A 27,745-nucleotide genomic window follows, 5' to 3' on the forward strand; every position below is an offset into this window, starting at 1 on the left:
TTTAATCCATTTTAATTTATGGATTGTTATATTTATATTTACATAATAAAGTACTATTTAGAAAAAAAATTGCATAACAAATTATATTAATTCTCTTAATATTTCCATTCTTGCACACTGTAGATAATGCTTTTGGCAGCTCTAAGACTTTTTACAAACTCCTCATACATCTGTGTCAACTTATTAAATGGATGTCATAGCCACATTAACTTGGGAAGTTAGGGCTTCATATTTTACAAACCTACATTATTACCCGGGAGATGGTCTCTCAGCTTATTTTCTAAGTATCTCTCAAAAAAAAAAAAAAAAAAATGGCAGGGCAGGGAAAAAAAGTTTCCCTAATGCAGTCTTGTCCAACTGTAGGACCCATGGGTGAAATACAAATTTGGAACTACTATAGAAGTAATTGGGAACGTTTGTTGAATGGTATGAAACTGTTTGTAAAAAGACTTCTTATTATGAGACTTTTTAAAGATTAATTTATTCATGACTATAATGATGGGCAAAATATCATTGGAGAGACTTCTGCTTCCATATGTAAGAGAGAGGGGTGGTCTTGAATTATACTCCTACCACTAATAAATAGGAAACTGTTCAAAATATAGAAAACAACTGTTTTCAGATATTGGCCAACACTCAGCACAGGACTGAGATCCTTGATAAGAGACACAAATGGGGATAGTTTTATTATTATGTGGATTTCTGCCTGGAGGCAATTCTAGCTAGCTACAGTGGGAGTGGAAACTCAGACAGAGTCTGGCAATCTCCTTGAGATGAAAACATAGATCAAGGCTACTACAATCTGTGAAGCAGAGTGATTGAAAGGAAGAAGCTATCCAGATAAAATCTTCAGAAATCTACATAGGTTAAGCCTTTGAGTCTTTGGCTGCATATCAGTCTGTACGTGTGTAATGTAAAACCAGTACGAGGCTAGTCCACGGGGCTAGTCAATAATGACTTGAGGAAAAAGCAAGCACTGAGGAGGTATAAAACAAGTAATCTCCAGAGATAACAAAGGGCCAGTGTGAGTTCTCTTTAGTCAGTGTGAGGAGGAGACACAGAATATATATAGGACATTCAGCGGATACCCCAGAGGCCTTAAAGAGGAAGTAAGTTAACCTAAAGATAAATCTTACTCTGTGTTTGTGTAAGTCGCTCAGTTGTGGCCAACTCTGCGACCCCATGGACTGCAGCCCTCCAGGCTTCTCTGTCCATGATATTTTCCAGATAAGGATACTGGAGTGGGTTACCATTTCCTTCTCCAGGGGATCTTCCCAATCCAGAGATCGAACCCAGGTCTCCTGCACTTCAGGCAGATTCTTTACCAACTGAGCTACAAGGAACCCTAGACCAGTTTTAAAGGAGTTTAAAAACAAACCTTGAAAGGATCAAACTAATTCACAGTTGTCTATCAAAGCAAGTCCAATATTCTTCACAGATCAAGATGACAAGATCAAATCATTCACAGTGGAAAATTTACAATACCTTGAATCAAATAAAAAATTAGTGGACATTCAAAGAAACATGAGTTATGATCCATAACCAAAAGAAAATTGCTCTACCAAAATAGATATAGGCCCAGGGAAGTTAAGTGATTGCTCCAAAACCATAGCTTGTAACTGCTGGATCTAGGCTTTGAACCCAGCCAAGGTTAGAGGCCACAGTCTAACCAGTATGTTAATCTGTATGTTGTATGACAGGACAAGCAAGACGCTTCCCTCTACAAGTATCTCATTAGTGGAGATGTACTGATTGACTTCAGGCATAGGGCCAGGCTGATGGAATGATTGCAGTGAGCTGCAATTCTTCCAGTTGGAACTTGCAGTTTGTTGGTGGAAATGCCTTGACAGTTGGGGCAGCCTTATTTAGTACGTCTCCAATAACTGAGGTACCATTCATTCAGTAATATTTATTGTATTTCAGGCATGGTTATGTATGCTTCAGATGCCTACCAGCTTAAAAGCATCTAATATATTTTTTAGATAAAAGTACTTCACAGAGAAAGGTTACAGTGAGCTTTGGTTTATTCATTTTAGTTGTGTCTAATAACCTATGCTCTGCCTATTTTCCATTGGGATGGAGGGCAGATGGAGCAAATGTGATAATGCTTGTGAAATAATTTGGCTATAATAAATCACCATATAATCCCAATATTGTGTTAATAATAAACACAGAACACATTTCTTTTGAACTTATTGTACACTGAGAGAAAAGTCAAGTGTGATCAAGTCATAGCACAGATACTTGACACTGAGCCTGTGAAACGTCATGTCATAAGCTACATGCCATCCATGGAATTCTTACTAGTGCAAAATACCTTTGGAAACTTCTGATAATTGTTTAATAATATAGAGGTTTCTTGTGAACAATACAGTTTATTGTTTGTCTTTCTATATTCAATCCTATTCCATACATATATTGTAACATTCTATTTCACACATGGTTATGCATTTGTGTGTGTATGTGTATGTATTTAACTACATGCTCTTTCCCAATATATTAATAGTACTTCTTTTGTGAAGTACTTCATAATACCTAGCAGAGGTTTCAGGTAACAGTCATTTAATTGACTCTGAGTTTTGAGGCTAAATGTTTAGACTTTTTTTTGTTTAAGAGATAGAGGAATATACCTACTGATTTCCAGTATATCTTCAGTATATCTCCAGAATAATATAAAGGAGAGGTATAACGCTGGTTTCAGTGTTTTTTTTTTTTTTCATTTATTGTATAAAAGAAAAAAAATTAATGCAGTTGGTTTGTACACATTTAAATTCCATAAAACAAATCCATAGAAATTAGAATACTATATGCATGCACTCTGCATTTTCTTTGTTAAATGTTTTGGTTCACAAAAATAACAACACATTTTTTTTTTCCTTTAAAGCCACTAAAGCAGAGGGAGAACAAAACATGCAGCACTGTACACATTTGCATAGTATATTTTACCCAGCATGCCTTGTAGAATGCCACACATTTACCTATATAAGGAAATGAAAGGGGGTAAATTATCAAATAAATAATTAAAATGTAAAGAAAGGAAAAATACTGGATAAAGGTATTTTTTGTTGTTATTATTTTTTGTTTGTTTTTCCACTTTGTGGCTGGAAACACAGCAATAACTTGGGGTATCAACAGTTCTTGGAATAGCAGGGAAATCTTTTCACATCAGTTTGCCATGTTTACTTTTAGTATTAATAAGTTTATCTGTTTTTCCCTCCCACCAACCTTTCAAAACAACTGCTAATGGCTTTCACTTATGTTTCAAAACAGTATTCAGCATAAAACAAATTGAAGAATCCCTAAATACTTATTGGGACATCTTTATTTATCATTTTGACTATAGGCTGTGAAAAATCGAAAACATTTCAAACATGTCCACATTTCAGAGGAGCCCTGTGAGCTCACTGGATGTTATGTTTTGTAGTGATTATTGAAGGAGAAGAAATAAGAACAGTAAATGTAGTATGAGTCATCACAAAATAAAATTTAATGAGTTTTATAGAAGGGAATAAAGTAAAATAAATTACATCCACAGATTGCAAGGCTCTGAAGTAAATTGCTGGAAAAGTATCAAGCAGCAAGTTAAAAAGATGGTAGATGAAATAAATCTGATAAAACTTAGAACTAAATCTATATACTTTTAAAAAATACAACTGCCAAATTTAACAGTGGATTTTGTTATAAGTTTGTGCTATAACAAATGTGCTTCTTTCTCCTCAACTTATTTTTATATTATTGGCAAAATATATATCTTTTATAATTTTGTACTGTACAATATATGTTTTTGCTACATTATTTTTCTACTGCTAATGCAGATTAGAAATAACAACATAGATTTATTTTGGCAATAAAATGCTTTCATTTTAATAATGTCCCAGAAAATATTGTAAGGCATATGAAAAAGAGTATGCAACAATATAGCATTAATGATCCTGCATCTTTAAATACATCCCTTATACATACAGAATTCACACTGATTTTAGTTAAAGATGTGTGAAAGTGGCATGCAAGCAGAGCAAGAGTGACCCCTACATATACGCATAGCCATTTGTTGAGAAAATCTAAGTGTTCAGAACACAACCAAGAACACTTACAAAGTATTGAAAAGCTAGAGGCCAGCCACTTTTAGTTCCCAGATAGTCTTCACTTCCCCAGACACTCTAAATGCATTAGTAACATTTTCTACCATCTTTCTACAAACATTTTAAATACATCAAAAGAAACAAAGGAAAATTTCATATGTAACTATGACTCCCCCAAACTCATGACTATTCACTCTTATTTATATGTTTTCATGGTAAGTGGGAGTTACAGCCCTTAGTCAAGATTATCCAATGAAATATTATCTAGTCCTTTCAAATCATCCCTTAATTACATGAAGCATTTGGTATGAAACCATCCACAAGCAGAGAGAAAGAGTTGCTATATGAGGATGAGTTTCATTTGAGCAAGTCTATTTTAACAAATGGATAAACCTTTAAAAAGTAATTTTTGAATGCTGTAGCTGTTTGATATAAACCAATTACTATTTGACTAACTTGACTACAACAAAAGAGTTATCCTTGGTGTCTGACAACTATAATATTGAGTGGTTTGGTTATGATTGTAATTTAAAAGAAGAGGACTTTTCTGTGCTCTGTCCTATAGACATAGCTTAGTAAGTAAATTAACAATTTAGTAAGTAACTTAACAATTATGGCATTAACAATATTTAAAGGTATAAGGAATTGAAGAAACAAATTTAATTATATAATTTTCTATCATGTTTTCATTCATAGTTATTCAAAGAATGAGTTTTATATAATTCATAAAGAAAAGAACATGCAACAGTGTTATGAAAGACAGAAATATAGGCAAAAATATAAAAGAAATAGGGGTACATTCCCATTTATTTGAAACATTCATATGAATTTGTTCCAATGGCCTGGGCTTCCAAGATGGCCAAGTGTATGCAGGAAAAGTCAAGGATCAACAAAATTTGAATTTGCAAACCAGCTGCACTTAAACATCAGGTCTCTGAATCTGTTTTTAGAGTTTGATGATATAACAAATTGCATAAAAAAGCAATTTCCTTGCAGTCTGTCTTGTTTCCTATGATTACTGACTTACTAAATGTTTACCTTGCCTCTTGATAAACTGTGAACCGATTCAAAGAAAATTTCACTAACATGGAAGAAATGAAAGGGTGACGAGCAATTTGGCAACAATTTAAAATCCAAAGGGAAAGTATATTTTAACAATTTATTCAGTGAGCTTTGCAGCATGGGTTAGCACTAAGAGTAATAAATTCACTACTTATTGAAAAGTGTTTTTCTCTTTAAAGACAGATTGTCTTCTCTAGAGAAGAGGTAGTGTAAATATCAATATATAGGGCAATTTCTATAGTGAAGTGAAAGTTGCTCAGTCATGTCTGACTCTTTGTAACCCATGGACTGTATAGTTCATGGAATTCTCCAGGCCAGAATACTGGAGTGGGTGACTGTTCCCTTCTCCAGGGGATCTTCCCAACCCAAGGATAGAACCCAGGTCCCCCACATTGCAGGCAGATTCTCTACCAGCTGAGCCACCAGGGAAGCCCAAGAATACTGGAGTGGGTAGCCTATCCCTTCTCCAGCAGATCTTCCCAAACCAGGGATCAAACCAGGGTCTCCTGCATTAAAGGCGGATTCTTTACCAGCTGAGCTTCTGTAGTGGCATTATGTTGTTTTTATTTTTTACCCAATACCAAAATAAAATTGTGTAATTAAGAAAGTACACTGGCATGCAAATTAAGGTTGCCTAGAAACATTCTTAACAGACATCCTGGGTCTCAGCAACATGTTATGATATGTTCATCCAAGGAGTTTAAATTTGCAAACCGTCTTTTGGCATTGATTCCTTCTCTCCCTCCCTTTCACTGCCCTAGGTTCCTATTATGAATTTTAAGGCCCTCACACAAAAGACAAGTTCAAGTATGCAGGTATGAAAAGAGGTTAACATTCCAAAAATACACTTTGCAAACAACAACAATAATAATTAAAGTAATTAACAAATTATTCAAAGGGAACATATAATTTTCTCAGAATTTGTTTTATATTTAAAAAATTCATTTCATTAAGAACTAAGTGCAAAGACATACTATCACATAATTAAGACTCTCTTATTAGGAAAGACTACCGGTCTGAATTGTGAATTTCAATTTTCTTTCCAATAGAACTGTATAAAGATAAGAGAGAATTATCAGTCATTTAAAAACATATCTAAGTGCTGCTTTAAATACTGGAGTAAACATTGCTGATAATAATACTGGAGTCACATTACAGCCTTGAGAATCAACATCAGGATTGACAAATTGCATTCCTTTTTTCCCAAGACTACATTTCCACACAGTCACACGAGTCTACATTGTTACATGTTTGCTGACTGAAACTACAGAATATGATTTACATATTCTGAAATTATATATACTGAAAGTACAGAATATGTGGTTTATACTACAGGTTAATACAGCCTCAAAACGTTCTAAGACTTGTTTCCCCTCCTTATCATTTGCTATTGTTAGATGAAACCCATTGAAAACAAAGTATTTGTGGAATATGTATTTTCCAAAGGTTCTTGATGTGCTTGGCAAAAATAAAACTTTTCATTTAGTATGTATCTGTATTTTAGTATCAGTTGCACAATAAACTCTAAGGCTTAAGAAAAAAAAGGAAAATGCATATCCCTTATTCATTTGGAAAAGACAACTTATTAGAAAAGGAAGGGGAAAGAATGTGCCAAAGCCAAGTAAAAATTTAAGTATATCCATCAAGAAAACATACATTATACCCTTTCCAAGGTTGTTAGCTTTTGAATAAGAACACAAAGCAAAACAGGTGTGGATGCTAGATGGTAAAGGAAAGACTGGTCTTGTGCACAGACATTGAACAAACCTCTCTTTTTATCAGCATAACACGGAAGACACAGAAACTAGGCATTGAGAGGTCTTTAAAAATAATAGATTTTTAAAAGTTGAAAGCATATGGTAATCTTGCTGACTAGGAAATATATGTAAATGCTGTTACAGCTACCTGCTGTAAAATGTAAGTATCTTAAAGTAGTTAAATGACCAGATTGCTAATGCTACTACAGAAAAAGCTGAACAGCTGTCTAGTCTAAGTTTAAACACCTTGGTGCACTCCTTGCAATTAAATACTTTTATGCGCACAAACAAGAAACCAGGAAAGCATATAGAAAAATGTTTTGGCTAATGTCTTCTTTCTCATGCAAATATGTGCTGTACATGTAATAAATATATTTGTTTGCTGGAAAATGCTCTTCTGTGCTCTAACAAAGTATTTAGAATGGTAGGTTGTATGTTTATTAAAGTGCCTAGTGGATATAACTCTTTTAAATGTCTTAACTGAAAGTTTTGTAAGCTTCACTAGATGACGAAAGAACCTCACAAGCCGGTATCACATATTAACTTCAAGAATTCACTGAGCCCACAGTTTTTAATTCTATCAAATATTTCAATAACTCACATAACTATGGATATCCTCATTATCAGCTAAACAGGTTCATAATGGGGTATGCACAGTGCACAACAGAAGGAGAGGGCGTTGTGGGGGGTCAATAATGAGGTTCAAGATATAACTAATCAAGAGTAGGGAACCTATTTTCATGGTCAAAAAAATTATTTAACTGGTGCATGCTTGGAGAGCATAAACACTGAAAGGCTTGGATGGGGGAAATAAGACAACAGAAAATGAATTATCATTGTTTTCCAAAAAAATAGGCTTTATGACATAGTAGTAGAAAAGGATTTTTATGCCTGATTCTATGGGGGCTTTAGAAAAACGGACTCTTAGAAACAAAAGTCTTTTCCTAAAGACTTTTGTGTATTGTATAAAAGAGTCAATTTCAATAGTTTCTTGGATCAGAGTGAATCTAAGGCTTCTTTGATCATATAAGACATAAGATCACCGATTCCATACTTATAGCCACTGGAAAAACCGTGAAGACTTAATAGGTAAAGAAGAGTGTTCGTTAGAAATAAGGCAGTTCAATCTTCAAATTCTTTATAATTCTCTTAAATAAAAAAGATATAATTTTAGTGAGCAAATCTATTCTGAATCTACGAGGTTTTTTACTGCAAGCTTTTAAATTCATTTTCACAGTTTTTCAGTTAATCACTTTGTATAAACACAGCTTTCAATATCAAAATTCAATGTGTTCATGTAAAACAAAAAACCCGTAGCATAATTATAAAGAATTTGGTGAAGGGCTAGCACATTCAGACACTCAAAGGCAGAGACTGAGGGAAGCAATGGAAAGACACTGAATTGAGCTGGTGGAAAGCACAAACATATTTGTGGTAAGTGGGACAGATGAAATCTCAACTGGAGATGTTTAGCCTTGCACTCAGGAGGATCTGTGTTATCTTTAGAGTCTGACTTCAGATTCCTGGATAGATGTAGTCGTGCTCAAATTGATGAAAGGGGAAACAACACCCCATTTTCCATCTTGCATAACCAGCTATGATTGGGCTTCTCTTTACTATCCTCTCTCACTGCTCAGCAAAAAAGACACAGATGTGTATAGCGGACTTTTGGACTCAGAGGGAGAGGGAGAGGGTGTGATGATTTGAGAGAATGGCATTGAAACATGTATAATAACATGTAAGAATCAAAATGCCAGTCTATGTCTGATGCAGGATATGACACGCTTGGGGCTGATGCGCGGGGATAACCCAGAGAGATGTTGTGGGGAGAGGGGTGGGAGGGGGGTTCATGTTTGGGAACGCATGTACACCTGTGGTGGATTCATGTCAATCTATGCCAAAACCAATACAGAATTGTAAAGTAAAAATTAAAAATAAATAAATAAATTAAAAAAAAATAATAATAAAATAAAATAATAAAAAAAAAAAAAAAAAAAATAAAGAAATGTTGAATTTCTTTGCCAACTTCAAACATGGTAACAGTTGTGACGAAACAAAAAAGCAAAATACTTTGAATACAACAGCAGTGCCAGAAGAGAAATAAAAAATATTAAAATCTGAGGAGACTAAAGAATTTCTGCATTAATTTGAGAATTTTTTTTGGCACTATGAATCCATTTGGTAAGTTAGAAAAGCCATTCTGGCAATGTTAACGTGTATTAAAATGTTTATACATTCCAACTTTAAGTGTAAATTTAGCTTCCAGCAAATAAATACAACAGCTGGTTTTCACTTCTATTGGTATTTTGATTCTCTTATTAATTATTTTCTTTTTTTTCAGATTTTTAAATTGATTACAACATGCTCAAGTAGACTTTCTAGTCGATTCACCCAAATTCCAACAGGAATTGGTTTATAAATTGGTTCCAACTGGAACTGGTCATTTGGAATTTCCAGCATGGGAAATTATTTTATATGTGCCTTGATAAGTACCCTAAATTACAAATTGATGTGTCTAAATCTAATGAAGAAAACAAAAGGTACTGCTATGTAAATGTTGCACTTAAAAATATCTGTATGATTGGGCATCTAAGATCCATCTAGACTTAAGGGCATAATGTACATTTTTTTTTTTTTGCCCCTCCTGAGCATCAATGACAGCAGCCCATAAGCACAGTCAATACTGTGCTGCACTTGCCACGTTAAGATGACTGGTTGTATCCTAGCAGTGCTATGGCAAATCGTCAACAGATGAACTTTTTGTTTGTTTCTGCAGACTCAAAGCCTATGTCGAGAATCATGGCTATATCCCCCAGGAGATCCTCGGTTCCTATGAGGTTTGTAAGTGTCCTGGTATGAGTCAGGATAATCTTCTTCCACCAGAGGGTAATGATCTCGGCTATGCTGGGAACTGGAAGACAAGCGGTTCCTACTCTTCCGAGCCCTTTCATTGTGATAATTTTCATCAGAGGTCATTAGACTTCGTCTTTCAACTGGAGAGTTCTCTGTGGAGTGGTTGCTGTGCCTCAGACGCTGACTCTAAAAATATCAGATGGTTCACTGGTTAAATCACATCCGCTTTATTCACATAGAACATGCAAATGTATGTACAACAGAAGGATCTGTACAATAAGATGCTAATTATTTGACTTAATAAAACATTCTGATGTACAAATGGTCTGCTCGAAATATCTGGTCTTATGTATTTGGTATACAACATGCGAAGAGGCTTAAAGTGCTGGTAGTTTGTGAATTTTAATTATATAACACTGTATACTTATGCTTCCTATGAAAAATATAAAAGTGAAAGTTAACTGCTGAATGGAACTTAGTATATTTAGGAGAGCCTAATAATTCCAGTTCTATTGCAAAAATGAGGATTATTTTACTACTGGAAAATAAGTTAAAGTTCAGAATAGTATCTGCTATTTTTTCTTCCTCTCTTGAACTGATAAAAGCCTCCTCCTAAAGTCACACACTTCTTTATTTCCTTGAATGTTCCTTATACCTTTTAAAAATATTTTAGTAAAATTATGATTTGTACTGCCCATAAAATATTAGTTTCTACATCCTACATAAATGCAAGACTCAGCAACATTCTCTCCAAAGAAGAATACAATAAATTGAAGCCAGCTAACTGATACATTTACAATTCTTGCTTCCTCCAACTAAAATGTCCGGGAAAAATAATCCTCAGAATATAAACTAAATTTCTCTGATAACATGAAATTAATATCTTCAGTCACTTATTTAAGTGCTCAGTAAATGCTGTTAACATTTTTCTTCAAATCTCAGGAAAACATGTATCCTTAGCTGTGCCTACCTGCTTAAGTAGGTTGCCTCAGTTAAGAAACAGGATACTGATGAAACCAAAGACCAAGATACATTTTCTCTAAAGGATACTCACCTTCAGCGGGAAACTCATTCAACAGTCACAGCCTCTGCCTCTAGCCCCAACTAGGGGTCTAACAATTAAGTGCCCATGGTTACTAGGAGAACTTGGCCCCAGGACCAAGGGCACCATGTTAACTCAAGTGAAACTGGGGGAACCACTCCAGGTGGTTGTCTGAGAGGTGCTAAGTCAGGAGTGTTATATTCATAAACAAACTACAACATTTCATCTCTACCAACTTGTGTAGGTGGAATCACATTGCTTCATTTATCCATTTCTCCTCCCACAATGTATAGCTCAGAGCCAACTCTAACTGGTCAGTGGACGTGCCACACTCAAATCAGCATGCAGGCAGTAAAACAAGGAAGGAAAGAGTCCCGGTGCCCACATATACACTGCATATTATAATAGGATGTTTCCCAAGTTCATTTCCAGCCACAAAAAACTATTTATTTATGTGGTAGTTTTTTTTTTTCTTACAAAGATGTAGCTTTGTAAAAGAGTAATAGAGTTATAATAACATTTCAGAGAGTGCTATTTATATTAGAGTTAACTCGACATGATCTACATTATGACTATTATAACCCATTAATACAATACTAGTCATGATGCAAGAGAACTCGATTGACAACCATTCCTCAGTCAGCTGGGGGTCTGGCCACATTCCCGCAGCTGCTTGGTATCATATAGATTCATTCAGATATATCATTCATTCATATTCATATCAGATTCACTTCATAGTGTAATGCCTCTGGCTCCCCACGTCTGGCCCTGAGCACAGCACCTGAACAGCAAGAGAGCGAGCCTCCTGATCCTGCATTCATCCCCCATTCCCCTAAAGGCCATAGGTGATGGCCAAGGTGGGCCTTGCTAACCCCTAAGAAAACTCAGAGATCTGTCACTATTTCCAACCAAGATGATTCTACTCTGCGCATTCTGTTTGCACATGGACAGGCCCTGCAGCCTGTGGGGCGGGGTTAGGTAAGATTGGTCATAATGTCTGTCTCTCCGTCTTCACTTAGCTGGTCCTGTGCCTGACAGCGCCACCACTGTCTAATCCTGAAGAAGTGATGTGGAGAAGTAATGAATAGACCCCTGACTAGTAGGTAGTAAGTTTCTTAGAGGGGTTTAGACATAGCAGAGATGAGTTCATTTTTGGCCAACACTAGCACCTGTGGGATCTTAGTTCCTGAACCAGGAATCGAACCCTTGCCCCTTGCATTGGAAGCGCAGAGTCTTAACCACTGGACCACCAGTGTAAGCAGAGGAGGGATGAATTTAAGTAAAAGTCATTATAAATGAACAGAGTACCAAGTTCTAAGGAAAAGGCCATTCTCTGGATAATTCTGTCTGGGGTAGATCATGACTAGGATATGCGTTCTGTGCGTGTTGTGTACGCTTAGTCACTCAGTTGTGTCTGACTCTTCGCAGCCCCATGGACCGCAGCCCGCCAGGCTGCTGTGTCCATGGCAATACTCCAGGCAAGAATACTAGAGTGGGTTGCCATGTCCTCCTCCAGGGGATCTCCCCAACCCAGGGATGGAACCTAGGTCTCCTGCACTGCAGGCCGGTTCTTTACCATCTGAGCCACGAGGGAAGCCCAGTGCTTTCGGAGCGTACCGTAAAATAGTATATGTGAAAGTGTAACATATCTGTTTGAATCTGCAGCCAAAAGATGCGAATCTGAAGAATTTTTTTCCTAATACTTTATAGCAAGTATATGAACCAAAGTCATTTGAGTGTATAAAATGTAAAATAGTCTATATGAGTAGCCACTACTTAAGACTTTTTGATATAGTAATGTACACAGTTCTCTCTTCAGAGTAAGGACAATCCCAGTCTCCATCGCAATCGAGTTTCCTACAGAAGCTTAAATGTAAGGCTGTAAAAGCACAAGGGACACTACCTGTAACCCGGAAATTGCTGTGGGATATGGCGAGAGTGCTGTTGAGCCCAGGTTCCTCCCAAGCAGTGGGGTCATGGGGGTGCTACCGGTCGTGTGGGTGGCACGCCAGTAGGCCTCAAGGTACTCTCCCAGGTGTTCACAGGCATCCTCCAGCTGGTTCTCGTCTAGGATGACATCGAACATTTCCTGCAGATAAAAAGAAAATCCATTTTATTTACACTTCAAATGTTAGACCATGAAACCTGAAATTCTATTTCATGCAGAGAATGTTGTTTCTAACGTCCAATGGCAAATATCAAATTTGAGGGGATGTACCAGCAGTTCCTAAAGTTAAAGTCAAGTGAAGAACTGCAAGGTTGACCATGTACCAATTTGGACAAAGCATAAAAATGGGAATGCTCGTTAGATATCTGGATCTTTCATTATTTAGGGGAAAAAAAAGATGAGGTACGTAAAGAAGAGTTCTAAGTAGAATATAGTGAAAACACATATGTGTTTATATCTTTATCCATATATTCCTATAGATACTTACTGAATATTTACTTACTTCAGAATATGAGAGAAGCAAGTTAATGGCACTGAAAGAGGAGTTCTAAAAATGTTTCAGTAACAAATGTAGCACAGGAATGAACATTTCATCTAGCAAATTAACTATGTTGGAGGAAATAACATTTACTTGGGTAATTTTATTTTTTAACATTTATTTACTTATTTGGCCGCACTGGGTCCTAGCTGTGGCCTGTGGGATCTTTTTTTTTGGGTGCACAAACTCTAGTTGTGGCTCAGTAGTTGCCACATGCTGCCTTAGTTGCTCCGTGGCAGGTGGGGTCTCAGTTGCCAAACCAGGGATCGAACTCACACCCCCTGCACTGTAAGGCAGATTCTTAAGTACTCGTCCACCAGGGAAGTCCCTCCTTGGGAATTTTTAGGATGTTTGTGAAATGATGTAATCTCTCTCATGATAAAACAACACGACAGGTAAAGGATTAATAGTAGAAAACCACAGCATAGTCTTTCTGCTGCTAGAGGATAATTGTGTGAAATAGTTAAACAGGAATAAGAGCAAGGAATAAGTGATTGCAGAGGTGGTGGTTAGGGGTCGGGGAGGGGTCACAGAAGACGTGTCTGGTGTCCATGTGTTGCCACTAAGGACTTGGTCCGACACCTGTTCTATAATCTGGAAGTTGCTCTTCTGCCCCGTAGGAGTAGAGTGGCCCCTCTGTCGCTGCAGTGTGGTTGGGAACACAGAGAGAATATAACTGGGACACCGATTCTCTGAAGGGTCAGCCTCATAGAGATAAAAGCCATTACACAGGTAAGTGAGAGTACACCCTTGACTTTCAGCAGCTGAATCCACACCTTGCCTGCTGCACCACTTCCACCGCCCCCACTTGCTTTTTTACAAGCTCATTTTAGCCAAAGAAGGAGCTTCCAGTACTGGATTAAATGCAGGGTTGCTGCCACCCAGACTTGATGCTGCAGGTGGCTTGTCGGTTTTCAGCAACTGGATGGCTCTGGGTTGGTGGGGGGTCAGCTGACTCACTCTCATCAGTGTGAGGGCTCCCTGAAGCAGAAGTCACCATGGAAACAATCTCCCTCCCAACATTTACTCTTTGAATGTTTTCATCACATCAATCTTTACTGAACATTTTGACCCTAATTTGCAAGGCAGTGAGAAGTATTTAGCAACTAGGAAATAATAAGGTGACTTCAGTCTAAGCCAACTGGTGTTTGAGAAGACAGCCAGCTGAAGTCATGTAGAAACCTTTCCCCCACAAGAATGCTTATTAGTGGATTTCAGATGGGTTTTTGCATATTTTATTCATTCATAAAATATTTACTTGATACCTATTCTGTGCTAGGCATTGTGAGTATCCTGTGGCAAAGAAAACAGACTCCACCCCTATGCTCAAGAAGCATTCACTCTGGGTAAGAGACAGGTATTAAAATCCATAATAGTCTATGCCACACTGGGACTTCAGTTCAGAACAACAGAGACTGAGCCACTGAATCTTAAAGTTATGGATATAGAAGGAGGCACAGAGAGATATGTGAAAGTCAAATTTATGAGGGAGGGGAAACTATGAGTAAGTCAAAGAATTCTATCTGTAGAGAGAAGAGAATAAACCAGAGGAGCAAAAGACACAATGGAAGAGACCATACAGTCCATGAGAAAATGAGAAAACAGCTAGGTCCACAGAGTCAGTCAGCATATATCCTTGTAATAAATCCTCTTCCCACTATCGCAAATCAAGAGGGTATCTGTCTCTTGAAATCAAAAGCTCCCTCCTAAACCTAAACCATCAACCATCAACCTAAACCATCAACCATCAACCTAAACCATCAACGGTTAAAAATGTAGACTCTGAAAAATGTCCCTAATGCTCCGACATACACATTGCATTCTCTGATGGCCTTGCAATGCTAGCTTGAATGGAACAAGATCAGCCCCATCCCAGAGGGTGTGCACATACTTAGACGAGACAGGAAGAAGAAAGAGGAAACTGGCCCGCACAAAGGAGCACTCTGTCAGCCAGTCCAGGCTAAAACTGGCCACAAATTCCAGACTGTATTTCATCTGGAGTCTGCTGTTTATATAGTGTTATTTATGTTAACTGTATAATTCAATTACATAAATCTCATTCTATAATATGGGATCTCAACAACGTGTAGTCTCATGTACACACTGCTATGTTTAAAATAAATAACCACCAAGGTCCTACTATATATAGCACAGGGAACTGTGCTTAACATTATGTGGCAGTCTATATGGGAGGGAAGTTTGGGGGAGAATGGATACATATATACGTATGGCCAAGTCACTTTTCTGTCTGTCTGAAATTATTACAACGTTGTTAATTGGTTATCCTCCAATATAAAAAAAGAGGTTTAAAAATACAAAAATAATTAAAATAAAAATTTACAAAGCAAAACAAAAACAAGCAAAAAAACCCCAGAAACCAAAGGGTAGTCTCAATAACTCTTGCCTGGAAAATCCCATGGACGGAGGAGCCTGGTAGGCTGCAGTCCATGGGGTTGCTAAGAGTCGGACACAACTGAGCAACTTCACTTTCACTTTTCACTTTCATGTACTGGAGAAGGAAATGGCAACCCACTCCAGTGTTCTTGCCTGGAGAATCCCAGGGACGGGGGAGCCTGGTGGGCTGCTGTCTCTGGGGTCCCACAGAGTCAGACTCGACTGAAGCGACTTAGTAGCAGCAGCAGCCACAGTCTCAACAAGTCATTTTCTTGTTTTCATAAACTCTCAAGTTAATGAACCATCCAGAGACACTTGGACTAGGGTTTCTAATTATCACAGCCAGGACTGCAAAGCCCAGAGAGGGCAAAATGTGGTAAGGAGCACCCATTGCAAAGCATTATTTGAATGAGATTTCTATCTTCCTGGCTATTCCACATGTTATCAATACACTGTCATGGCTGCAGACAGAATTAAACACACACTTAATTACAAGTAGTTTAATAAAGTGCTTTCCTTTGCCAATGGATAGAATTTGTATGCATCAGCACATGGCTGTTTGCTAAAGTCTCACTCATTTCTAGGAAACTAAGCTTTTGCACTGCTAAAAAGACAGCTATACGATGGAAGATGATTTGAAATTGCTTTTAGGCTTTCAAAAGCACAGAGCAAAGCAAATTTCAGCTTTTGAATGAATACTGACATATGCAGCTTATTCCCAACTAAGAGGAATCTCACAGCCTTGGTATCTATGACAATTTTTCCTTTCAACTGTTTAGGAAATAACACAGCTGATTAGACCAGAGTGTTACAAAATGAGGATAAGGCAGGAAAACTTTTTTTTAATTATACAAAGAGAAATTCAAAGAAAAGCAGACGAATGAATTATGCAAACCAGCTCTGCCAATGTTTCATAAGTTTAAAGGTTCAAGTGCAGTTAGCTCTTCACTGTGTAATCTGTGAGGCCTTCGGTATGGGATATGGATGCAGAGAGCTATCTTATCAGAAGAGGGTGTGGGTAATGGGACAGTCATAGGCAGTGAGGGGTTACCCACTCTGTGACACCATGCCCTTGAGACTGCTGGAGATAGGGGTAACGCTGAGCTGTTTTCAAAGTACCGACACGGCACGCGCCTCTGACATTCTGTGATGATATATTTTCTTCAGCTGAGCTGGGCAGAAATAATGTGGCTGCCAAAGTAAATAAGGAGTGAACAGAAGAGTCAAAACAAATCACCAGAAAATCAGGCAGAGGAGGTCCCTTTTCTGGATAACCTCTTTCAGAAAAATGAAAAAACTGAAGCCTGAGAAATAACGAGTGAAAAACATGCCTCTAGCTTATCCAGTGGTCCAGAAATCAGAAATGGCAGGAAATAAAGGGAGCAAGACTGAAGCTGAATATAATAGGAATGAAGAAAGTCTGCAATAGCTTTTTAAAAAAAATTTAAGTATGTGAAGATCTGTCTAGTTCTTCATTCACGGAGTATCACATACTTGCCCAAGGAAGATATCTGAATTAGAGCAAGCCATCCTTGTTTACCTGGGACTGAGTCCTTCCCAGAAGTACTTTGAGTGTGCAAATCTGCAAAACTGGGGAGAATCGGAAGGTAGGTCATGCTGGTCTGCAGGAAAGATGGAGTACTTTTCAGTTACTACACTGACGATTTCAACAGGTTCCATTTCTTTCTTTTATAATACATTCTCCTGGGTTGGAGGATATAGAGAGGGAATGGGCAAGTCTTTATGACTGTGAAATGCATACTTCCCAGCAAAGAGGGAGAATCTCGTTAAAACAAAAATAATTTCTAACATGTTTTATCTAGGAGTTGTTAGTAAATGTTTTAAAATTAAAAGTTTATAAAACTTAGAAATGAATGCTTCAGTTGAATCCTAACTTTTTTGTTAAATTGGTACAGCACTAAGTAGCCAGGGGATTAAATATATATAAACTCTCCCATGGTATATGCATTGCTTTCACTGATTTGTTGTGCAGAGATAGAACCTCACATGGGCCATCTTTCCTAATTCTAAGTGGAAAAAAGAAATAATAGGAGTGAGCATAGTTTTGCCTCTTTATTATTGGAACATAGAGATCTTTGATTTGCCACCACATAAAAAAATGACTGGCAAGCACTATTCAGTGAAATGAAATGGCTGAATGGCACATAGGCAATGCTAATTATAAAATAACCAGCCAATGTTTCTTTCATGTCAGAATTGCATTCTTTATATTATTAAAGCTTTGAATTCCTGAGTATTCAACTCACTGGTCAACTAGTGATAGGAAACTCTAAGTTAAAGGGATTTTGAAAGATTTAGGAGTACTTTGGGGGATAAAGGAAAGCCTACTAATATCATGTTGCTCTAGCAGTTCGTTTCAGGCACAGTTTCCACTTTAATGAGCCAAAAGGGAAACACAATCATAATTCCTACCACTGATCTGTGGGGAAAGCAGGAAGGTGAAGAATATGGTGACTTTGATACCTTTTAGTTCCTCTGTTTTAATGATCTATGACTTTCATTCTGAACCCAAACACATTTTCCTCACCACACCCATGCATACTGTTCATTCTTTTTTTCAAAAAAATAGATGGTTCTGCTTTTTATTTATTTATGTATTGGCTGTGCTGCCCAGCTTCAGTTCAGTTCAGTTCAGCCACTCAGCTGTGTCTGACTCTTTGTGAGCCCATGGACTGCAGGCCTCCCTGTCCATCACTAACTCCTGGAGCTTGCTCAAACTCATGTCCATTGAGTCAGTGATGCCATCCAACCATCTCATCCTCTGTTGTCCCCTTCTCCTCCCACCTTCAATCCTCCTCAACATCAGGTCTTTTCAAATGAGTCACTTCTTTGTATCAGGTGGCCAAAGTATTGGAGTTTCAGCTTCAGCATCAGTCCTTCCAGTGAATATTCAGGACTGATTTCCTTTAGGATTGACTGGTTTGATCTCCTTGCAGTCCAAGGGATTCTCAAGAGTCTTCTCCAACACCACAGCTCAAAAGCATCAATTCTTTGGCACTCAGCTTTCTTTATAGTCCAACTCTCACATCCAAACATGACTACTAGAAAAACCATAGCTTTGACTAGATGGACCTTTGTCGGCAAAGTAATGTCTCTGCTTTTTAATATGCTGTGTAGGTTGGTCATAACTTTTCTTTTAAGGAGAAAGTGTCTTTTAATTTCATGGCTGCAGTCACTGTCTGCAGTGATTCTGGAGCCCAAGAAAATAAAGTCTCTCACTGTTTCCATTGTTTCCCCATCTATTTGCCTTGAAGTGATGGGACGAGATGCCATGATGTTAGACTTTTGAATGCTGACTTTTAAGCCAACTTTTTCACTCTCCTCTTTCACTTTCATCAAGAGGCTCTTTAGTTCTTCGTTTTCTGCCATAAGGGTGGTGTCATCTGCGTATCATAGGTTATTGATACAGGATCCTAGTTCCCTGACAAGGGATTAGATTCAAGGCCACAATTGTGAAAAACTCTAACTGCTAACAACTGGACTGCCAAGGAAGTCCATCCTGTCCATTTTTTTCTTTTTCAAATGTATTTATTTTTATTGGAGGATGATTGCTTTACAATATTGTGTTGGTGTCTGAAATATATCAATATGAATCAGCCATAGGTATACAATATACAGCCCTTCCCTCTTGAGACTCCCTCCCAACCCCTACCTCCCACCCTGTCCATTCTTAATCTTCAAAGGTTTTAACAACATTTATTAGTGCTACTGTCTGCAGAAGAGGCATCTGGTGTTTTTGTTGAGTCCATATTAACCCAATACTTTAAATTATAGTACTGAAGGGAAACCGTTCAATATCACGGTAATCCAAGTCTATGCCCTGACCAGTAATGCTGAAGAAGCTGGTTGAACGGTTCTATGAAGACCTACAAGACCTTCTAGAACTAACACCCAAAAAAGATATCCTTTTCATTATAGGGGACTGGAATGCAAAAGTAGGAAGTCAAGAGACACCTGGAGTAACAGGCAAATTTGGCCTTGGAGTACAGAATGAAGCAGAGCAAAGGCTAATAGAGTTTTGCCAAGAGAACGCACTGGTCATAGCAAACACTCTCTTCCAACAACACAACAGACGACTCTACACATGGACATCACCAGGTCAACACTGAAATCAGATTGGTTATATTCTTTGCAGCCAAAGATGGAGAAGCTCTATATAGTCAGCAAAAACAAGACCAGGAGCGGACTGTGGCTCAGATCATGAACTCCTTATTGCTAAATTCAGACTGAAATTGAAGAAAGTAGAGAAAACCACTATACCATTCAGGTATGACCTAAATCAAATCCCTTATGATTATACAGTGGAAGTGAGAAATAAATTTAAGGGACCAGATCTGATAGACAGAATGCCTGATGAACTATGGATGGAAGTTCATGACATTGTCCAGGATACAGGAGTCAAGACCATCCCCAAGAAAAAGAAATGCAAAAAAAGCAAAATGGCTGTCTGGGGAGGCCTTACAAATAGCTGTGAAAAGAAGAGAAGCGAAAAGCAAAGGAGAAAAGGAAAGATATACCCATTTGAATGCAGAGTCCCAAAGAATAGCAAGGAGAGATAAGAAAGCCTTCTTCAGTGATCAATGCAAAGAAATAGAGGAAAACAATAGAATCGGAAAGACTAGAGATCTCTTCAAGAAAATTAGAGATACTAAGGGAACATTTCAGGCAAAGATGGGTACAATAAAGGACAGAAATGGTATGGACCTAATAGAAGCAAAAGATATTAAGAAGAGGTGACAAGAATACACAGAAGAACTGTGCAAAAAAGATCTTCATGACCCAGATAATCACGATGGTGTGATCACTCACCTAGAGCCAGACATCCTGGAATGTGAGGTCAAGTGGGCCTTAGGAAGCATCACTACAAACAAAGCTAGTGGAGGTGATGAAATTCCAGTTGAGCTATTTCAAATCCTGAAAGATGACACTGTGAAAGTGCTGCACTAAATATGTCAGCAAATTTGGAAAACTCAGCAGTGGCCACAGGACTGGAAAAGGTCAGTTTTCATTCCAATCCCAAAGAAAGGCAATGCCAAAGAATGCTCAAACTACCACACAATCGCATTCATCTCACATGCTAGTAAAGTAATTCTTAAAATTTTCCAAGCCAGACTTCAGCAATACGTGAACCATGAAATTCCAGATGTTCAAGATGGTTTTACCAAAGGCAGAGGAACCAGAGATCAAATTGCCAACATCTGCTGGATCATTGAAAAAGGAAGAGAGTTCCAGAAAAACATCTATTTCTGCTTTATTGACTATGTCAAAGCCTTTGACTGTGTGGATCACAAGAAACTGTGGAAAATTCTGAAAGAGATGGGAGTACCAGACCACCTGACCTGCTTCTTGAGAAACCTTTATGCAGGTCAGGAAGCAACAGTTCAAACTGGACATGGAACAACAGACTGGTTCCAAATAGGAAAAGGAGTACATCAAGGCTGTATATTGTCACCCTGCTTATTGAACTTATATGCAGAGTACATCATGAGAAACGCTGGGCTGGAGGAAGCACAAGCTGAAATCAGGATTGCCGGGAGAAATATCAATAACCTCAGATATGCAGATGACAGCACCCTTATGGCAGAAAGTGAAGAGGAACTAAAAAGCCTCCTGATGAAAGTGAAAGTGGAGAGTGAAAAAGTAGGCTTAAAGCTCAACATTCAGAAAACTAAGGTCATGGCATCCAGTCCCATCACTTCATGGGAAATAGATGGGGAAACATGGAAACAGTGGCTGACTTTATTTTTCTGGGCTCCAAAATCACTGTGGATGGTGACTGCAGCCATGAAATTAAGACACTTACTCCTTGGAAGGAAAGTTATGACCAACCTAGACAGCATATTAAAAGGCAGGGACATTACTTTGCCAACAAAGGTCTGTCTAGTCAAGGCTATGATTTTTCCAGTGGTCAGGTATGGATGTGAGAATTGGACTATAAAGAAAGATGAGTGCCGAAGAATTGGTGCTTTTGAACTGTGGTGTTGGAGAAGACTCTTGAGAGTCCCTTGGACTGCAAGGAGATCCAACCAGTCCATTCTGAAGGAGATCAGTCCTGGGTGTTCATTGGAAGGACTGATGCTGAAGTTGAAACTCCAGTACTTTGGCCACCTCACGAGAAGAGTTGACTCATTGGAAAAGACTCTGATGTTGGGAGGGATTAGGGGCAGGAGGAGAAGGGGACGACAGAGGATGAGATGGCTGGATGGCATCACCGACTCGATGGACATGGTTTTGGGTGAACTCTGGGAGTTGGTGATGGACAGGGAGGCCTGGCGTGCTGCAGTTCATGCAGTGGCAAAGAGTTGGATACGACTGAGCCACCGAACTGAACTGGACTGAAGAGAGTGAACTGGCCCTAAGATGGTATATCTAAGTTGGGTGACTGAAATTTCTGCAACAAGAGTAGTCTCCTTGGGACTGAGAGAAACTAGATCCTGTGTGGCCTTATTTCATGAAGGAAACATCTGAAATTGATTAGTCACTTTTTCAAATGTCATGTTGTGAATTACTTTCTGTACTTGTAGAGAATCCAGAGGCTCTGTACTAGTGAATGCACCTTCACGGCTGGCACTTCAGGTAGGAGAATCCACATGATTCTAAGTAATTTAAATAAAATTACTGGAATAGGGCGGTATGATAGCAATACTACTGTCATAGGATCCTGGGTACTAACATTCACTTCAGAGTTCCTGTGTTTAATAGAGTAAATCTGAGTCCATTCAGCAACGGAAAATAAAGGGTGAGAGACGAGAATGACCATGGCTACTGTAACGTTGGAGGTTTGCAAGTCTCTGTGGAGGAGACGTGCTTCCCTCTTGCAGACAGAGTGATGACTGTCATTTTACACGTACAGAAAAATTACAGAGCTCAAAGAACCAGGGTCAGCTTTTGGTAACACAAGCCAGCTTGTAGCTAAATAGGATTAAAGGATTACATTTCATTTATATATTCAATAGTCTGCCTATCTGCTTTTCTCACCATGCATTATGTAACTGAATACCATAGTACTGGGGCAACTTGAACTTTGCACTTCTTAAATGTACTATTTCAACTTTTCTGAAAAGGAAAAGGGTATCTGGTGCAAGCAAAATGAAATCCAGCACTATAGTGTATAGGTGTATAACCCAAATGGAAATTCAGGCTGGTCATATAAAAACACACATATGAAACAGGCTTGTGGGTCCTCTTCTCTCAAGACCCTTTTCTGTCTGCATCTCACCTTTTCTTCTGTGAATCTAGAGGAAGCAATGAAGGAAAGTCCTTCTTCCAGAGTAGAAGTTTCAGTAGCCCATCCTTCCAGCTCGTCTTTCTGTTTGTGGCAGATCGAAAATGGCCACAAGTTCTTTAACACTCTCTGCATGGAAATGTAGGGTTTATGTCCTGTCTCCTTGAATCTGAGCAGCCTCTAGATTACTTTGACTAGCAGAACACTGTGTAAGTGATGCTGGGCCAGTAAACCCAATATCTAAGTTTAAGGGGTTGGAATAATTGCTCTTGGAGCCCTGGGAGCTGCCACATAAGACACTCATATTCTTGATGGAAAGGGACTAGGTCAGTCACCAGCTCTGTACCACCAAGTGGTCGTCATTTGAAGTCACTAAATTTTGGGGAAGTTCACTGCACAGAAAAAGACAACCAGAACCTTGTTCTAGAACAAGGGTGGCAACTTTGATGGGCTGGCTACCTTGGGCCTGCCTCCTACTTCTATAAACAAAGTTTGATTGGAACACTCACATTCAATTACATACTATGTGTGGCTACTTTCCTGCCCCCAAGGCAGAGTTGAGTAGTTTTGTAAAGACCACATGGTCCACAAAGCCTAAAATATTTACTCCTTGGCACTTTACTGGAAATGTTTGCTGATCCCATTCTTAGAAGAAGCCTCACTCATGAAACCCATGATTCTCTCTGCAGGAATATATATATATATCACTATATAATCATTATCTAATGATATAATGATATATTTATGATGTATATTATATCATATATAGTAACCTATCTGTTGCCATTCAGTCTCTAAAGTCTTGTCAGATGAGAAGACAGAGATCTTATGCTGACTTGGCAAAGATATACGACCTCTGGAAAGTCAGTACATCTCTCTTGGTCTCAGTTCTCTCATTTGCTAAATGATCAGTCTTCCCCTAGAATTGTTCCATGAGCACTACCCACAGGATGCTCTGCGGGAAATGGTTCTATAGTCGAAATTCAGGAGAAGCAAGGTACACTATCCTAATGGGGCTATAAACTATCTATTAGCATATTAAAGCTTTTGCAGTAAAGAGAACAGTCTATGTTTGTTTACACAAATGTGGTCTCAAACATTTTTGGTACCAAAGTGCTTTCTACCTATTGACTCTGCAAAGAACCCATACTGGGAAGAATACACGCCAGGAAATACTACACCAGGTGCTTTTCAAGGTCCCTTTTTTCTTCAACAGTCCCTGAGTTCATTTTTCTAAGTACAGAGAGTTAATCTTTTCAGTACTTTTTTAGACTTCCCTTTCTAAAGACTGCTGCTTGTAATTTCTTAGCAATGTGAGACTCCGCTAGTGCAATTTGCTGACTTTTCAGATTGGAGATGCAATTAAGGAAGTTGCAGATTCTCCTAGAGGAACTAAAATGACACAGTGATCACCCATCTTTGGATGACAATGATAATTACAGTCTTGAAGTGAAGTAGGGAAAATGCAGATACATTTTGAGATTACTACCAGTTTTTATAATCTGAAGATTTTCTCAGAAATTCCAAAATGAGTATACAGTTCCTTCTTAGTATTACAAAGCTATTCAAACAATACCAAATGAACATGTTTAACAATGTGAATACAGAGTGTATACAGAATATTAAATACAAAGTAACCTTGCTTATCCAGACTACTTGTTTAGAATTCCAGGTTATCAAACCAGTTATATAAAACAAGAAAGTGTTGATCCTGCTGAAATAACAACAGGGCAAAGCTGCCTTCCCAGTGCATCAGGATGTTGGAGATTCCTGACATGAGCACACATCGTAAGGCCGCTCACAGTACTATCTGCATTGAAGTCCACTATCTTCTCTTGGTTCCAGTTATTTCAGAGGTAATATGTTGTACTCACACACAACTACTCAACTACCAAGCCTCTCAGCAGCGAAAATATATCAATATTAATAAGACAAGTTATTTTTCTCTAGTAATTATTAGAGATAAATGTTAACAAACACATTCTGTAAAAAGATCAAATTCAAAAGGAACTAGTTTAGTTCACCTGAAATGCATCTCAAGGAATCACATACTGAGACTTCTTATAACATCATTAACCAAAACTTGTGTAGATATTCCTCTAAACCAGTGTTACTCAACAGGGAGTGATGGCTTTCCCTATGTATGAAGATATTTCCAGCTGCCACAACTCAGTAGTTGTTACTGGCCAGGAATGATCCTAAACATCCTACAATGCACAGGACAGGTCCCTATAACAAAAGTTACCCAACACACAATGTGGAGCAACCCTGATCTAAACTGTTCTTTGCTTTTTTCAAACTTTAAACTTTTTATTTTGTATTGGGGTATAGCTGATTAATAATATTGTGATTGTTGTTGTTCACTTGCTCAGTTGTGTCCAACCCTTTGCGACACATGGACTGCAGCATGCCAGGCTTCCCTGTCCTTCACCATCTCTCAAAGCTTGCTCAAACTCATGTCCATTGAGTTGGTGATGCCATCCAACCATCTCATCCTCTGTCATCCCTTTCTCCTCCTGCCTTCAGTCTTTCCTAGCATCAAGGTCTTTTCCAATGAGTTGGCTCTTCCCATCAGGTGGCCAAAGTATTGGATCTTCAGCATCAGTCCTTCTGATGAATATTCAGGATTGATTTCCTTTAGGATTTACTGGTTTGATTTCCTTGAGTCCAAGGGACTCTCAAGAGTCTTCTCCAAGACTCCTGTTATGACAGTTTCAGGTAAACAGCAAAGGGACTTAGTCATACATATACATGTATCCATTCTTCCTCAAAACCTCTTCCATCCAGGCTGGCAAATAACATTGAGTAGAGTTCCATGTGCTATACAATAGGTCCTTGTTGTTTACCCATTTTGAATATAGCAGTGTGTACACTTGCAGATGACACCACGCTTATGGCAAAAAGTGAAGAGGAACTAAAGAGCCTCTTGATGAAAGTGAAAGAGGAGAGCAAAAAAGTTGGCTTAAAGCTCAACATTCAGAAAACTAAGATCATGGCATCTGGTCCCATCACTTCATGGCAAATAGATGGGGAAACAGTGGAAACAGTGTCAGACTTTATTTTTTTGGGCTCCAAAATCACTGCAGATGGTGCCTGCAGCCATGAAATTAAAAGATGCTTACTCCTTGGAAGGAAAGTTATGACTAACCTAGATAGCATATTAAAAAACAGAGACATTACTTTGCCAACAAAGATCCGACTAGTTAAGGCTATGGTTTTTCCAGTAGTCATGTATGGATGTGAAAGTTGGACTGTGAAGAAGGCTGAGTGCCAAAGAATTGATGCTTTTGAACTGTGGTTCTGGAGAAGACTCTTGAGAGTCCCTTGGACTGCAAGGAGATCCAACCAGTCCATCCTAAAGGAGATCAGTCCTGGGTGTTCATTGGAAGGACTGATACTAAAGCTGAAACTCCAGTACTTTGGCCACCTGATGTGAAGAGATGACTCATTGGAAAAGACTCTGATGCTGGGAGAGATTGGGGGCAGGAGGAGAAGGGGACGAGAGAGGATGAGATGGCTGGATGGCATCACCGACTCGATGGACATGAGTTTGAGTGAACTCTGGGAGTTGGTGATGGACAGGGAGGCCTGGCGTGCTGTGATTCACGGGGTCACAAAGACTCGGACACGACTGAGCGACTGAACTGAACTGAACTGAATGTGAGCTGGTGAGCGTTAAAGGCACTTTAGGAAGGAAAAGAATACCAGTCACAGATTGCAGCCACTCCCTACAGTGAGCCCCAGGGGAGCTCAAGATGTAAGAAAAACACAGCGTACTGGCCCCAGATAGCGGAGATGCACATGAAAGCAATGCGTTCAGTGAGCCCAGACTCTTGCACCTTCCCATTCATATAAAAGTGCTAAATTCCTTAACTTGAGATACCTGGGTTTTTTTTTTTTTCATTAACAACAATCTTTTGACATTAAGACTACCTACCCTTTGTTGCAAAACTTCTATTTAACCTGTCTCCTCTCTCACCTCCTCAGAGCAGTTCTCTCAGGGTTACTTGAGATGTTGTCTCTCGGGCTTACAGTCCTAAAAATTCCCACCGAATAAAACGTAACCCTCAACTTTTAGGTTGTGAATATTTTTTAAGTCAACAGTGAGCTACACAGAATTAAGATGAATAAATCTTCGAATTTGTCTGATTTAACCTTATAGAGGCATGGATACCATGTACTCAGAGGTGCACACATGTTTTCTGTGAAACGTCTTAACGATGTTTTCAAACAATAGGCATGTTACTTGACTTGACATATCTTCTGTTTAATTTTATACTCTTCTCTTCCCTGGGCTCTACAACCCTCATGATCTCCATAATATGTCTATGCTGATCAAATCCAAACTCTAGGTAGAATCAGAGTGTCAAAGTAGGGAACGGATGTCAGAGGCCACAGCCTTTGGTCTTCACCAGAGGAGATTCCTTCCACAACACCTGACATCAGGTCCCAGGTCCCACTCTACTCCCACCCCTACCTCCAACTGAATGCAATTAGAGACACTCTTTCTACTCAGACAGCCATTGTGGAATGCCTTCCTCCTTTGGGGTAAGTCTGATCACTGTGCCAAATGAAATCAGACAGGCCCAACTGCTCTCAAGTCCACCCAGGTCTGCTCCTCAAACTCTACAGATCTTAGCCACACGTCTGGGACCTCCTGGAAGCAGTGCTGCTCTCACAGTGTGAACTCAGACATGGTCAATGAGAGCTGAGATATTTACTTGGCATCTTTCCTTGTGTAGTTTTCCCTCTTCATTTTCCACCATTCAAGCAGGTGGCAGGGTCTGTGCTTCCTTGTCTGCTGAGGGAAGGGGTGTTTGTTA

At 38.7% G+C, this 27,745-nt stretch overlaps 1 protein-coding gene across 1 annotated transcript in view; it reads right to left on the bottom strand.

Moving 5' to 3' along the window:
- Positions 1-9,231: 9,231 nt before the first annotated feature.
- Positions 9,232-27,745, bottom strand: part of CACNB4 (calcium voltage-gated channel auxiliary subunit beta 4) — a 145,053-nt gene continuing 126,539 nt past the window's right edge. Inside the window, exons 13-14 of the mRNA XM_040229074.1 lie at positions 12,700-12,885; positions 9,232-9,940 (exon numbers count right to left, since the gene is read on the bottom strand). Coding sequence (XP_040085008.1) covers positions 9,680-9,940; positions 12,700-12,885 — 447 coding nt within the window. The 3' untranslated portion in view covers positions 9,232-9,679. The remainder of the gene's footprint in view (positions 9,941-12,699; positions 12,886-27,745) is intronic.

This window comes from Oryx dammah, unplaced genomic scaffold (assembly GCF_014754425.2).
Source record: "Oryx dammah isolate SB20612 unplaced genomic scaffold, SCBI_Odam_1.1 HiC_scaffold_27, whole genome shotgun sequence".
Taxonomy (NCBI): Eukaryota; Metazoa; Chordata; class Mammalia; order Artiodactyla; family Bovidae; genus Oryx; species Oryx dammah.